This window comes from Populus nigra, chromosome 5 (assembly GCF_951802175.1).
Source record: "Populus nigra chromosome 5, ddPopNigr1.1, whole genome shotgun sequence".
In the NCBI taxonomy this organism is placed as follows: Eukaryota; Viridiplantae; Streptophyta; class Magnoliopsida; order Malpighiales; family Salicaceae; genus Populus; species Populus nigra.
The window spans coordinates 4,418,236-4,433,915 of NC_084856.1; the positions used below are offsets into that span (position 1 = coordinate 4,418,236).

Consider the following 15,680-nt stretch of genomic DNA (forward strand, 5'->3'; position numbering starts at 1 on the left):
TAAATTTGCAAGACAAATTGCCTAACTCAATCATATCATAATTTTAAATATAATTCATGAAAACTCTAATATTAATTGGAATTGATGTTAAACACAACTAATTTTAACAATGAACAAGTGTTTGCTTCTAAATAGATATAATATACAACCACTGGTGCTGGAGGCTTTTTTATAATAAATTATAGATACTGGGATAACCAACACATGTTGTGTCACCTTAGAAAGAATTTTTTATTCTATAGCATTAAGCATCCATCAACCCAAAATATTTAATATATAATTATTCACGCAACTATCACCCAAATACCTTTTAATCTTATTTTTTCTCTCCATGCCGTCTACCTCCTCTAAATGTTTTTTAGATTGAGAAGCCAAGTATTATGGCATACCATCAACTACCATCGAATTGACATTAACATCTTGTTCATTCCTATCAATCTTCATATAATACTCACAGAATTTTAGCAAAGTATCTCTAACCTTCTTTGTAAGATTTTCAGCATCAAATAATTACCCAAAATAAAATCTCACATATTTCAATTTGAAATGTGTATCTAACATAATAACAACATATAACAAAATGCTTTGTTTATTTTGATTCCCTAATATTTTTTATACTTTGTCATCATATTCTTGAATATTTCATCTAAAAAAACATATTAACTTCTACAAAGTTGAGACATGCTTGTGTGCATGAAAATCAATTCATAAAAAAATAATTAGACTTCACATACAACGAGCTATAAAATTTTAATGTAACCATGTAAAATAGTTTTAAGAACTTTTACAAAAAATCTAAAAATTAGGATTATAATGATATCATGAAAATGCTGCATGGATCCATATATATAAAAAGAGACTTCACCAAATAGATCTAAGTTTTTTTATTTCTCCTTCGAACCAACCTTAAAATTAACTTAAATACTTAGAATTGATTTGTTTCTCAGTATCTTCTAGCATCATATACATCAAGTTTCATCTAGTTATAACATTTGAGCAAACTAATTTTTCACTTATTCTATATTACTATCATCGAGAGACCCAAGTTAACCCCTACAATATTTTCAAAAAATATTAACAGTAAATGGCATTCCAAGAATAAGGGCAGCCATTAAAATTAATGGACTCCTTATTCCATGACTCAAGAACATAATTGATGAGGTCATGCTTGATAATTGATACCCTTTTTTAATTCAAACAATGCCAGTATGTCACGTGAAGGCAATTGCCCCATGGCAGAAAGAAAAAGTAGGGACAACAGTAAAAGTCTAAAGAGCTTCATATTCAATCTACCAAAAACTTAAAATAATATTCCTTGGGTTAGAAATTTCTACAGTTCAGTAAATCCAACGAATTAGTAAGCTGTTCAGAGTAAATCTAGAATGTGAAGGTTCTATTCGTGTTTGCAGCTCTGTCGTTGGCAAGCGGATTGAAGTACATGAATTTTCCATTCTGCGTGCTTGGACAGTTCAGAATTCTGAATTAGACAATTCTGACAGAAGGAAAGAACAAATTGTAGATCAGCAAATTCATTTACGTGAACCGAAAGTTTTTCATCCTGCCGTAACTTGGGTCTGCTTAACATACACCAGGTTCCATATAATTAAGAGCTCATGTCTTAAAGCGCTATAGCACATGGTCATTGGTCAATCCAAAAGAAGTTGCAAGGGAAGAAATAAATAAATAAAAAGCAGCAGTTGCTCTGAAGTTGATAGACACGACTCAGGTCTTAAACAAGAACTGCAACAATAACTGAAAACTACAATTAAACGACACAAGTTCGCTCCCTAGCCGTGCAAAAGGAACTGTCTTGGTAAGCTTGAAGCTACAATAAGAAGACAAGCTTCGCAAGAGTTTTTCAAATGATCTCAAATAAAAGAAAAATAGAAAAGCGAAGAAAGAGATCTACGGATGTTTTGAAGATAGTACAACTCCTCCCAGACAAATGTTCTTGTATTTTTTTTTATGGTATACTGTTCTCATGCCAAATCAGCTGTTGGCAGTCTCAACACCACTTCAGATGGGGGTCGTAAAGTGCACACCATCTCTTTTGTCTTCCCAAAATAAACCTGTAATGGGATTTGTTAACAAGGATGCATCTGGACATTCTAACATATTTCATCAGTTGTCTGTCCTTAAATTAATTACCATAACAGCAAATAGTGTAATAAATTGGCATAAGGTGATCAAAGGATCTAAAAGTAACACCAGGAAAAACATACCTGATCCAGCGAGTTCCTGAGCTTGCCCTCCATCTCTTCTATCATCCTCCCCATGTTACAAAGATGACCATCTGCAACTGAGAGGTCCATATTCATCTAGAAAAGATGGTACGAAGATCAGCTAGTAACTCAAAATCAAAAGTCAATAAACATATACATGCGCCCCTATATAATAGGACAGTCGTATTCCTGCTTTCTCAGCATTCACTTTAATACATAAATACATCGAGTACTCTTCTGCTTATCTACCTTGCCAGAAAACATTATATACATCATAATTCTTGCACAAGAAAGGAAGAACTCTACTTAAACTGTAGCTTTCTTTAGCATGTTTAAATATCTTTAGGCATTTTTTTTAACTTTCAACTGTACATTCCTTGAATTAAAAATAAAATTTGGAGAACAGTTAGTGGGTTTTGTATCAACAGTTTTGACAGATTTTTAAAAGCAAAATCATAAATGTTGAAGAGATATAAGTTTCTTTAAACAAGTCAAGACACGAGTAATAAAAAAGAAAATAATTATACGACTGTATAATTTCATCTGATTCTCAGAAGAGAAGAGAAGAACAAAGGACAATTTACTTGAATGGCAAAGCGACATTTCATGATAATTCTTAATTCTATAAACCAATGCTATTTATAATAGTCATGAATCTCCAAGTGATCACCATATCAAACAATTATTAGAATCAATGAAACATCCAGCTTTCTACGGAAGATTAAAACAGGGTATGACCTGAGTCTTTAACAGAGAATAAACTTGTTGCAAGACTTTAGTCTAATCCTCATAAGATACGACCATTTAGCTTCCATCACAACATCTCTTGCAGATTATATCTAGATGGGTAACTACTAATCAACAAGAACTCAAAGGATTTCTCTTGATGAGAACAGGGGCATCGCTAAAACCTCAAAAAGAGTTTTACCATGCAGTATTAGTGGAACAAAAATTCTTCCCATACTGTTGCTAAAATAATCATTCTCCTCTTCAAAGAATGTGAAAGAGAAAAAGGAAAATACATGTACCTGGCGTCTAATAGATCCAGACAGACTGAATGTGCCAGAAGATTCATCATTTGTAGTCAAAGACAGCATAATAGTACTGGTTAAACAATAGTGGGCCATGCTTTCCTCTTCCAGCCCCACCTGTAACAATTAACGTTGTAGCAAAACTGAGATTATGACCAGAAAACTTGCATAGAAAGAAAGCTGGAGAAAGGAGACAAAAGGGTGGTGAAGATTACATCCCCGTTATTTGCAGAGCATGGCACAAGCTTACCTCGATTACATGAATGGCATCCCATGCTCCCTCTTGCAGATGGCCTCTTCTGCCCTGCCCAGTCTTTGACCCGTCTACATATCCTCAGCAGCAATCCAGTCAGAACCAAGAAACTTCCCACTTTTTTTACTGCTCATTTAGGTAGAAATGCTCACCTTTTTTAATCAAAAAGCAGGCTACAAAACCTTCATTGTCATCTTCCCACATATAAACAGATGAGATACCACCTTCATAGTACCTACCAATAAATTGGCTGATCAAACTTCCAAATCTATGGACAGCATAAATGAAACAGAAAAACAGTTGATTGAAAACAGAACACAGAATTTCTTCCATTATCAAAATCCCAAGATGAAAAATGAGAACAGTCTTCAGGAGGAGCTATACTGGGTATCTTCCTCTAACAAATATCATCAGGACAATGAAAACCAGCTGCTTAAAAAAAAAAAGCCAACTCAAGGACGAGGTAAGTAAAGAACCTCACTGGTCACGATAAATGGCAAAGACTTCATTTGCTTCAACTTCAAGTTTCCTCAACTCTGAAGATGGATACAGTGCATCTTCCAACGGTGGATAATACTTATTTGACCAAGGTGATCTACAAGGCACATATAAAGTGAAAAGCATAAACTAATAATGAATTGGTACCAATTTCTACAGGACTGAGGGCAGAAGCAGACGCAAATCAACATTCGACGAGCCCATGACATAAACTGAAATTGGAGCCCAATACAGTGATGAGCAAGCATGACAATAAGAAAGCAAGGACTGGCATGCACCTAACCCTAGAAAAGATGCTCAGATACATAAATAAAATAAAATTTAACAGCAAATCAACAGCATGTAATTATTTATGCGAGTGAAATGCCTTAGTTACACAATCATACCGAGTTAAAAAAAAAAAGTAATAATTGTGTTATGGCAAATCAGAACAGTGACTTTCAATTAAGTAATGCCCAAGTGCGAAAGCTATGATCTCACAGCAGATGAAGTTTAAGACGAGCAACAATAATCTGTAAACTAGAAAATCCGCCACTATTATTTTCGAAACAACTAATCCGAGGGGCTATGACAATGATAACCAGACAGTGAAGGAGCAAACCTGTAAGAGTCAGCGTCTCTGTTGTACTCACACAATATATATTCCTTTCCACTCTCCAAGTCGCACAAAACCTGTAATAAGAGAAAGGAAACAAACAGACTCTAAATTAAGATCAGTATCTTTCAGGCAATTACATCTTTATGCTTCTATTCCACGCAAATAGACAGAGCAATCTCGTCGACAGTTGAAACGACACAAACCCTAACCCCTCTAATTTGAAATCCGAAGGGAAAGCAAATGCAGGACGAGAGGCCCTCAGAACAGGGAAGGAGACAAGACCTGGAGAGGCTGATCGACTTGAGAGAGGAGATCGGAGGAGTGGTGAGGCAAGAGGGAGAGGAGAGCGGAGAGAGCAGTCTCTGATTGTTTTGGATGTATCCTCCTCATCAATCCCATCGCCGCCTCCATCTTTTCCTTCTTTTTATCTTCTTCTTCACCTCAATCAATCAATGCACACGCACACACCAACAAGGAGGAGGAAGGGATGGAGATTTTGAAAATCTCGATTCCTATTCCTATTTATTTTTTCAAAAGGGATAAGCAAAGGGAAAAAGAGGCGCGTTCTTGTTGTTTGATCCGAGTTTCCCTCGCGGGAACCCACTCCTCTTCTACTAATGAAGCCCAAGTGCAGCCTCCCCCCTCTCCTCCTTTCTTTCCCCCCCACTTTCTCTTTATTTATTTATTTATATTTTCTTGGGTTATGTCGTCGTAATAAAATAGCCCAAGCGGCCAGCCATGCGAGTTCGAAAGTGCATTGAAGGTTGTTTTTTATATTAATATATTAAAATAATCATGATTTAAGAAAAAATAGCTAAGTTTTTAATTAGTGGTCAGATTTTGCTTTATACAAATCTCAAAATCATTTGAAATTTACATAATTATTAATTTCAGGATTAAAAAAATTAAAATTTTTTTAAAAATTAAAATTTTTTTAAAATACAAAATCAAAGAAGAAATCATGATCTAAAGAAAAAAAAAGCTTAATTTTTAATTTTAAATAGTATAATTTAACTGGTCAGATTTTAAATTTACTTTTCAAAAATTATAAATTCAAGTATCATGAATATTTCAGAACTATTTAAAACTTATATAATTATTAATTTAAAACTTTTAAAAAATTAATTAAGATATATATAAATAGCCCAGACACCCTCAATAAAAAATAAAATAAAAAAAGGTCCCCGTTTCACACTTTCCCCATCTCGTCATTATACTTGTCGTTTTTTTACCTAGTTGAAAATCAAGAAATACATTGATTGCCGGGCTGGATATTTTATACTGTTCTTTGTCCTGAGAAATAGATCGGCGGAGACATTTACGTGGGCAGCGAACAATCACCCTTTGACAAGTCGTCGCTGATGTATAATTTGGCAAAGAAGCTGGATTGAGATTTACTTCGAGAGGACGTCACAACAGGTGTGCGATGGAGAGAGAAATGGCGATCATTGTAGCTTGATCTGTCAAAGCTTGTCCACTGTGGGTTCGGTGGGTCATCAACTCACTGGAATCACTTGCGTAAGGGATAGGAGGAAGAGGGGTTGCGTGGCTATGAGTTGTGATGCATGTTTTCTAGGGGACCTTTTTAGTTCCACCTTTACCCCTCCCCCCCGTCTGTCTGTAGTAGCAGACAACGAGGAGTCGAGTTGAAGCCACAGCTACACTTATCTATCTATTTATCCAAGCAATATATATATATATATATATAAAAGTTAATCAAGTTAAAAAAAACTAAATATATGCTAATGGTAAGTATTTGAGGGTTTCTTGCAGCACGGGAGATAAATAAATATCTAACGGAATTTGTGAGGGATGCTTGAAAATATAGTAATGAATATTTTTTAAATTTTTTTTATATTAAAATAATATTTTTTTTATTTTTTAAAAAATTATTTTAAATTAAGACATCAAAAGAATCCAAAAAAATAAATAATAATAATAATAATTATTATTATTTTAAGCAGAGAAAATTCGAAATTCAGTGAAATGGTGGTTGCATCACACAACTAAACAACCCCCGAGTCTTCTTTGTAATCTGTAATGATTGTTAGGTATTGGTTAGGTTCGCAAGGCATTGCCTCCATGATTGCTTTCGAGAAAAAAATAAGCAGTTGTTTCCTTCTTCTCCAGCAAGATAAGTCAATTGATTGAGTTGTAATTATTTTTTGAAGTATTTTTTATATTAAAATGGGTTTAAAAAAATTATTTTTTTAAACCTGAATTGTCCCCGTATTTTCAAATACTCTGTGTCTCACATGAATATTATATTTGAAATTTTGAATACATCATTAAATTAGCCAGCAATCACATCATTTTATTTCCCTACAAACCGGCTATAAATGAAACATGTTTCCATTAGCAAAATTGGATTACATTGTACTCCCCCTACTCTGGTCGACAAGTTATCAAGCTCTTAATTTTAAGTTTTCAAGCTGACAACCGGTCTACGATTTATTTATTTTTTATTTTAAATTAATATATATTTTTTTATATTTTTAAATCATTTTAATACACTGATTTTAAAAATATTTTTTAAAAAATAAAAAAATATTATTTTAATATATTTATAAATAAAAAACACTTTAAAAAATAAAAATAACTACACTTCCAAACATGCACACCTGCTTTTTTTTTTTTTTTTGCTGAACATTTATTTTGAAGGTGGTCTGTACAGGTTGTAAAAATGATACTGGCCGACTTGCAAGTCTAAATTTTATCACATCCAGCCTTTTTATAAAGAGAGAATTCAATGACACTTAAAGACAACGCACGCACAATTCCATCTTTGAAGTAGAACCATGATGATATTTGAGGTGTGGTAGGAGGACTTGAGCTCAGTTGTTCTTGACATGAGAGGGGCATGAGAGGCTTTCTATCTTATCACTCCATTACTCGATGAGGCTTTATCTGAAAAGTCAGAAATGGCATCAGCAACGTAGACCAATAAAAGCAGTAGCTAAAACGTTTCATTTAGAGCAGGTGAAGAAAGAACTTTCTGCACCATTTGACAAAGGCAAACGACTCAACAGAGAGCCTCGTGAAAGATAGCAGCCCGGAGTCGGTAAAGCCCACATTCATTCTCCGAGTGACCATGCAGAGCTTGTCTAGCATCTATGCACTAACTCAGTAACACTCGACAAAAATGATTTCAAACATCGCAGTTAAATTAGCTACCAATTCAGCAAGCATTGAGGGAAAAGAGATGGAACTCCAAAGTACATGACTTGTCTAAACTACTGCTATGAGATATTAAATTCATGTATTGAGCTCCTTAGAGGTTGGAGGTTACAAGGCGGAGTTCGCTTAATCTCAGCTACTGAACATCTTGAAAACAGTATATTAATGGTCTTTCGAATTTCAAGTACTTGAAGAACATGCAAACTTGAGACCTTCAAACTCACAGGAAGAAGAACCAATGGAATTTCTGGAGCCATGAGATACTGGGGTTTCCTTGGTGTCCTTCGAGTGTCCAGTAATGCATCTATTAACTGTAAATTGAAACTATTCCAATCATGCATCCAGTGGACTTGTTAGCCGACCTTGTCTGGCTTTCAAAATCTCCCAAGTGAAAGGATGAAACTTGAGGAATTTTCTCAAAGTTGTAAACTGGAAAGCAAAAGGCAAATATTATCATCTGGATTGTCAATTCACGAGGAAATTTTAGCTCAAACAGAGGATTCCTCATGCTTTACTGCATACCAACATATGCTGAATGTTGCTTCGGAATGGTCCCCGCCTGAAAATTATAGTAAAAAGCTATCATCTGTGATAGAATTGCTATGCATGGTGGGGATGTAATTTGTAAAGCGAAACAAGGAATTGAATAACACATGAGTGCACATGCATATATATGCATTTACCCGCATAAATCACAGTAGATTGTTCAGAGCAACTGCAAAGCAGTGCAAATGGTCCCCCTTGTGGGTGCTCATCTTGTTCAGATATAATATTATAGTCATTTGTGGACATTCAGCTAAAGCAAATGTAAAGTAGTGCAAGCTGTTCAACCTGTCTACGCAGAAAATCATTTTTTGGATTAAAGGCATCAAATAAAGAACAAGAACCATGCAATTACAATGACAACTGATACTCACATCAGGGGATTCAAGACCTTGGCCAATCATAAGTAGCACAGCAACCATGCAACAAACTTGGTGCAACAGGAAAGCACTGCCTTTGATTTTTAAAGCACAAAGTTGATGCCCTTTAAACCTGCAAAAGAAATAGTAAGGTCTCAATTTGAATAACTGCCAGCAAAGCAGGTTCATAAAGGGATTTCAGTGAAGTGGTCAAAATAAATAAAGGAATTCCTGTTTCTTGTCATAAGTTGGAATCAAGCACGTTTATTCACTTAGTTCTGATGCTTAGCTTCCTAATCATCCATCCAACACTCCCCATGACACTAGTGTCACCATGCAGCACCAAATATTTCATCCTGGCTGAGAAATGAGAAGGTTCCATCAGGTAGCATACTGCGTGTCTATCCATTTGTATTTTTAGCTTATTGCTCGTCGCGCCCTTTCTTTTACTATTCACAATTTTTGTAGAGAAGTAATGAATTGATAGACCCATCCCACCACTTAATCTTTTAAGTTAAAACCCAGAGATTGATGATGTTTTCTCTTGCACACTCCACCACAAATGCATCACGACCACTCAACTAACACAACCACCAAACTTCAGTGACATGACAACATTTCAGGAATGAAAGGCTAGTTTATTTGTAAGGGATTTTACCTTGCTGGCTGCTGCAGCCAATGCAAACAAAGAGATAAATCATATGGCATACAAGAATAAACTAATTTTGATATCGAAATCAGACCAGATGATTTATAAATTCAGACCTCAAATCACAAGGAGAGATCTCAAATGATGTCACATGTCGCCTACAATTTTGCACATTCACTGCATCCGTCTTGCATAAGTTTCTGAAATCATGTTCCCCCATAAATTTCTCACCTGCACTCTCCATAACCAGGGGTAACATGAAAAATGGTGATAGAATTGCTGTTGAGCACTTTTGCTGCATAGCAAGCAGCATAAAATTAGATGTGTTACATGTTAAGTCCAAAAAAGAAAAAAAAAACTAACAATAAAGAACTGCATGCCAAGAGATTCAAATTGTCACCCCAAAAGTGACATTTATATTCCCTGCTCAATCAGCTGAACCTGCACTTCACAATAAGATGACTGATTATGCAAACACATTATAGTTAATAAGTTCTAAGTAAAGCTTTATTAAGCATTTAGAAGGACCTTGCACCGAAGTCACTTGGAACAGGACACCAGCCCACAATTCGATGTCCTTTGGAAGGACTCCATTCAACATTCTCACATAACCAATTTCCCCTTCTAAGAAAAAGAAAAAGGAATAGCAATAGCAATAGCGCAAGTTAAAACAAGGAATACGAATTAATTTCACTATAAAAAATTTATCATGAAATATTCTCCCATTCAGCTTGATAGGTGTGTAACTTGTAATCAAAGATGTAATGCCATGTATTCTATTCAGGATAAAATACTACAACTAAGAGGATATTCTTCCCGAAATCTCAAAAATTGTTACTAAAGGATATGATGGCATAAATATACTTAGTGATTAGAGGGAGGATTATAACAATAACAAAATAATTAAAAATAGAAGTTCCCAGTCTCACCTAAAAGGAGGGGCATTACAGGTAAATAAAGCTCAGTGATACATCCTATAACAAAATAATTAGAAATTGAATTTCCAAGTTTCACAACAGAGTTCCAAGTTTCAACTAAAACGAGGGACATTACAAGTAAATAGAGCTCGGTGATCCATCCAAAAATATGAAACCGGGCCGACCATCTTGTTCTCTGGAAAAGTCTCCCATGAATGTTTGTTTTGTGCATCAACATCCTTGAGTTTGGATCGTAAATACAGTGCAATCATCTGCATCAAACATTAGCCATTTTCTCAGTTTTCAAATGTAAAGGATGAAGATGCTTAAAAAACTGTCGCCTATATACTACTATGTGGACCATCAACCACGGAAATAATGGGAGGTGCCTCTTCACAGTTGATTTTCTTTTTGTTGATCCATTTGGATTTCCTTTAAATTTTTCCTTCTTTGCATCGGGGGAGGGATGGGGGGAGTTGAAAATGGAGGAAGAAGGACATATATGCTAAGATGAGGAACTATGGAAAACAAAAGGTTTTATGATGAACGATTATAAAAAAAAAAATGCAGATAAAAGAGGAGTATTAGCATGACTTGTTCATTTTGGATGGCTATTCTCATAGGTAGGTGCTCATCCAGAACAGAAGGAAGATATATGAACAATTTCCATTTCAACCTGACTGATTCTCAAGGCAGGGCACAAACAACTGGCCCATCAGAGCTGATGGAAGACTTGCGAGGAAGAGAAAACATCATTCCAGTAAGCTGAGGCCAACTTTCTGATAACAATTTACAAGCATTTGTGTTGTTTAAAAAGATTTAGGATTCTTCTCATACATTTTGTCCACCATCATTGCAGGTTGGACACCACATAAGACTATTCCATTGAATTTCAACTTTTATAATACTAGAAACATAAATTCATGGTATTAATCAAGCAACTTTAACAATAAAGTTGTTAAGCAACACAAAGAAGTATGAGGTCGAGAGATGATGACCCAAGCCACCAACCCCCACCTTTTCTTTCCATTTTGAAGTTTCCACACACAGAGGTCACGTGGATACCGTGTAAATAAATGAATAGTAAGTTCAAATGCTATAGAAAATGTTTTCAGTTAACTCCACGGCTACTACGACCGATGGGATTGGACGCGACGCACCTTTCTGCACATCAGCACAAGAATTGCAATCTCCTTGAGTTATGGAGATTACAAAAGTTCTTGAATGTAAGTAGCTCAAAACGAAATAGTGACAAAGATGATCAACAGGGACAATCTATTTGAACACAAGTATCTGGACGAACATGGACATTCAATCAACCCAGAACTATCAAGTTGGTATTTTAAGGAAAATAAAAAAATTGGGTAAGCAACCTACTTGCCCAACAGCAGAAACTCCCTTGTCTGTTCTACCACATCTCGAATACTGTATCTCCTTCTTATCACCAACTAATAGCCTTGTTTTTTCAACAAAATTACTTCACATTTGTCTTTTTGTTAGATTTGACAATAAAGCAACGTCTTTCTCTTTGAAATGGTGCTAGTTTTTAAACAATTGTGCAGCAGACCATCTCTCAGCCTCGAGCCAAACATCAAAAAATGAAAAAGTCCTCCCCAAGGAGACTGATCTTTTGTTACTCTACTGAACCATAAAATCCAGTCCAATGACCTAAAACCAGAGAAATGCCACACCTCAACTGTTGGATTCGTTTCTGCCTCTGAAGCAAAACCATAAAATCTGGAACGTTGCAATCAAGGTTAAAAAGCTCTTCATTCTTCCACCATCACTCTAAACAGTGTATGATGCCAACGAAAAAAAGAAGAAAGAAAGAAACACATAGCTGCTTGTTGTTAAGAAAGAAAGAATCATAATAATTTGATTCTATCTTGAAGATAAGTTAATTGTGATTTTAAATAGACAACTTCTTCTTCTGGTTCTTCAGACATGCTTCAGCTTGTTCACTCTGTCCTCGCTCTACTCTGCACCACAACGCCACTACGACTGTCCTTATAGTCTGAGGATTTGCTTTTCTTGCTTATAATTTATAACGATTTTGGAGAAAACAAGTTTTCTGTTGGGCTAATGTGGGCCCAAGTATTATAAATTTTCTGAAATTCCCTAATCTTCGTGGGCCGGGAAACTTTTCTCTTAGACTTTTAGATAGAGGCCCAGCTTGATATTTACCGGGGACTGAAACATTGTCAACGGCAGTTACTAAACCATCGAGTTTCCCGGGTTTTTTCCATTTCAAAGGGCAGTTAAACGGGGAGGAGAATAGATCCGTGTTGAATGGATCATAACGGAAACGGAATTCTATTTTTAACAAACAAACTACTGCTTGCTGCCTTTTATCACTCGTCATGATCAAAGCCTAAATTTTTTTTTTATGCATTTGAATTCCAAGGCTGTTTTGCCATCAGGTATGTGACTCTTTGATAGCTTTCGGTAATAAAAAATACTTGTTAATTGTTATTGATTTTTATGGTTTTGTTAATAGCATTTGATGCCGGAATTCTTAATTTTCTTCACTGAAGGTTAGTTTTTGCAGGACTGGATTGATTGATTGAACCTTTAGATTTATTAAGCGTTCATCACAAGGGAAGAAGTATAATTTATTGTGGAGAAACGTAGGGATCAGTAGCGGTTAGCTTAAGTAGAGTGATGGTTTATGAATTTGTCTTTTGGAATCAGTGATAATCATCAGATTGTGGAGTTGTAGGGAATTTTGGTGGGATGGAATATAGTGATGGTTTCGTATCAAAAGAGCATCGGGAGCTTGCACGATCTGCTTCAGAGAGTGCAGATCCATTGTCTGTATCTCCATTGCAGATCTCAATTCATACAAAGTCTGCAAATTCTCCAAATTCTCCAAGGTCACCAAACCGAACTGGCTCGAGCAGGGGAAGTCCTAGCAAGGGAAGTCCTGGCAAGTGTGGAAGGCATTCACATTCTCCAAAAGACGGGCGTCCTAAAAAAGGTACGGCGATGCGCTTTCAAATACTTGTTAGTAAAAGATGGTCGATGATTTCATGAAGTTACCGTTTGATTTAATAGATGTGAAGTTCGCAGATATGGTGCTAGGAAATTAATGAATAGAAGGTTGTATTTTGCCTTGAGTTTATGGAATTTCCCATGTGGCTGTTTGAGACATTTTTCTTGGTTTATAGGCTTTATCCCGACATGCATTCTCTTCCTGTCTTCTAGTTATGGAAATTCTCATCTGTTTGTTTTATTTTATTTGGATTTAGTGCATTATTTGTTAACATAAAGGGTAGCTTTAAACTGATTCCTTCGATAAGTATATTTTCTTTTGGCAGGTGGTTCAGGGGGTAAAGGAACATGGGGAGGGCTTCTTGACGTCGATGAGAGCCATTCTCTTGATCCAAATGACCCAAACTTTGATAGCAGTGAGGTGTTTAATTAATAAATCTCACGTTTCTGTGTTCCATCCTTGGATTTTACTTCTAGAATTAGCTTTGCAGCATCCAAAAAGATGCAAAGCATTGGAAGGGTATTCTTTTTGCTGCAAGTAACAAAAATTGTAGATCATGTCCACTGTTGCAGGAATGCGATCATACAACTGTGAGAAAATCGACAACGGATTTTCTGGAGTTCAAAAAGAATGTTACAGTTATAGTGGAGGAATATTTTGCAACTGATGATATTGTCTCAACTGCCAACGAATTGAGAGAACTTGAAATGTCTGGCTACCACTATTATTTTGTGAAGAAACTTGTCTCTATGGCCATGGACAGGGACGATAAAGAGAAGGAAATGGCTGCTGTTCTTTTGTCTGCTCTGTATGCTGACATCATCGACCCCCAACAAGTTTACAGAGGCTTTTGTAAACTGGTGGAATCTGCAGATGACTTAATTGTAGATATACCTGAAACCGTTGATGTTCTTGCACTGTTCATAGCAAGAGCTGTGGTTGATGACATGCTCCCACCTGCTTTTTTGAAAAAACAGATGGCGTCTCTACCTGAAGATTCTAAGGGGGTTGCTGTGCTAAAAAGAGCTGAAAAGGGCTATCTATCAGCCCCTCATCATGCAGAAATTATTGAGCGGCGATGGGGAGGTGGCATGAAAAAAACAGTCGAGGATGTGAAGGCTAAGATTGACAATTTACTGCAAGAGTATGCTGTGAGTGGCGACAAGAAAGAGGCTTGCAGATGCATCAAGGATTTGAAAGTTCCATTCTTTCACCATGAAATAGTTAAAAGGTCGCTTATAATGGCAATGGAGAGGAAGCAAGCTGAAGGCCGGCTACTAGATTTGTTGAAGGAAGCCTCTGAAGAAGGTTTGATTAATTCAAGCCAAACATCGAAAGGATTTGGCAGGATGATTGATTCTGTAGATGACTTATCACTAGACATCCCAAATGCAAGCAGGATATTACAGTCCTTGATATCTAAAGCTGCATCAGAGGGCTGGCTGTGTGCTTCATCTTTGAAGTCGCTTGTACCAACACCAGTGAAAGGATCTTTGCAAGATGATTCAGCCAAGATTTTCAAGTTGAAAGCTCAGTCTATTATTCAAGAATATTTCTTATCTGGTGATATTTCAGAGGTCGGTAGTTGTCTCGGATCAGAGAACAATGCTTATTCGGCGGAACTAAATGCCATCTTCATTAAAAGGCTGATAACTCTTGCAATGGATCGAAAAAATAGGGAGAAGGAAATGGCTTCCGTTTTGCTTTCATCTTTGTGTTTCCCATCAGATGATGTCGTGAACGGGTTTATTATGTTGATAGAATCAGCAGATGACACTGCTCTTGACAATCCAGTGGTTGTTGAGGATCTTGCAATGTTTCTGGCAAGAGCAGTGGTGGATGAAGTGTTGGCGCCACGACAGTTGGAGGAAATTGGAACCCAGTTTTCGGGGCCAGAGTCAATTGGGAGGAAAGTCCTTCAAATGGCAAAGTCATCGTTAAAGGCACGACTTTCTGGGGAGCGGATCTTAAGGTGCTGGGGTGGTGGGAGAACTGGCAGTCCTGGATGGGACATTGAAGATGTCAAGGACAAAGTTGGAAGGCTGCTGGAGGAGTTTGAATCTGGAGGAGATATTGGGGAGGCTTGTCGCTGCATAAAGGAATTAAGCATGCCATTTTTCCACCATGAGGTTGTCAAAAAAGCATTAGTGGCGATAATTGAGAAAAAGAATGAAAGGTTGTGGGGCTTACTTGATCAATGCTTTAGTTCAGGCCTCATAACCACATATCAGATGATGAAGGGTTTCGGGAGGGTGGCAGAATCTCTGGATGACCTGGCTCTGGATGTGCCTGATGCTGAGAAACAATTCAAACATTATGTCGAGAGAGCTACGCTTGCAGGGTGGTTAGATTCTTCCTTCTGTTTAAGCAAATCAGGACCTACCAAAGAGAATGGCGCCTATCTATGATAAAAGGTAGGCAATCTAATCTAAACAGCTTCT

General features: G+C 36.5%; 3 protein-coding genes across 11 annotated transcripts; 1 reads left to right on the forward strand and 2 right to left on the reverse strand.

Annotated features, from left to right (window-relative positions):
• Positions 1 to 1,661: 1,661 nt before the first annotated feature.
• Positions 1,662 to 5,287, reverse strand: LOC133695212 (probable F-actin-capping protein subunit beta). The gene is made up of 8 exons (XM_062117101.1): positions 4,885 to 5,287; positions 4,606 to 4,676; positions 3,988 to 4,101; positions 3,659 to 3,741; positions 3,504 to 3,577; positions 3,251 to 3,370; positions 2,223 to 2,318; positions 1,662 to 2,069 (listed from the first exon to the last, which is right to left on the reverse strand). Exons 1-8 carry the CDS (start codon positions 5,011 to 5,013, stop codon positions 1,980 to 1,982), a joined length of 777 nt encoding a protein of 258 aa, XP_061973085.1. The 5' UTR covers positions 5,014 to 5,287; the 3' UTR covers positions 1,662 to 1,979.
• A 1,940-nt stretch (positions 5,288 to 7,227) lies between these two features.
• On the reverse strand, positions 7,228 to 9,194 carry LOC133693700 (uncharacterized). 7 transcript variants are annotated; one of them, XM_062114976.1, is made up of 5 exons: positions 8,697 to 9,194; positions 8,302 to 8,338; positions 8,142 to 8,208; positions 7,968 to 8,090; positions 7,228 to 7,509 (listed from the first exon to the last, which is right to left on the reverse strand). In XM_062114976.1, coding segments are annotated over exons 1-5 (264 nt in total). In that variant the 5' UTR covers positions 8,699 to 9,194; the 3' UTR covers positions 7,228 to 7,474. The 7 variants fall into 7 exon arrangements, 3 of the variants coding, with proteins under 3 accessions (XP_061970960.1, XP_061970959.1, XP_061970961.1); XM_062114975.1 differs by having other exon boundaries at positions 7,228 to 8,090; XM_062114977.1 differs by lacking the exon at positions 8,697 to 9,194 and having other exon boundaries at positions 8,302 to 8,456.
• Positions 9,195 to 12,489: 3,295 nt separating this feature from the next.
• Positions 12,490 to 15,649, forward strand: LOC133694392 (MA3 DOMAIN-CONTAINING TRANSLATION REGULATORY FACTOR 2). 3 transcript variants are annotated; one of them, XM_062115894.1, is made up of 4 exons: positions 12,490 to 12,667; positions 12,782 to 13,224; positions 13,565 to 13,659; positions 13,812 to 15,649. In XM_062115894.1, the coding sequence occupies exons 2-4, from the start codon at positions 12,981 to 12,983 to the stop codon at positions 15,645 to 15,647; spliced, it is 2,175 nt and encodes a 724-aa protein (XP_061971878.1). In that variant the 5' UTR covers positions 12,490 to 12,667; positions 12,782 to 12,980; the 3' UTR covers positions 15,648 to 15,649. The 3 variants fall into 3 exon arrangements, with proteins under 3 accessions (XP_061971878.1, XP_061971877.1, XP_061971879.1); XM_062115893.1 differs by having other exon boundaries at positions 12,796 to 13,224; XM_062115895.1 differs by lacking the exon at positions 12,490 to 12,667 and having other exon boundaries at positions 12,677 to 13,224.
• Positions 15,650 to 15,680: the final 31 nt, after the last annotated feature.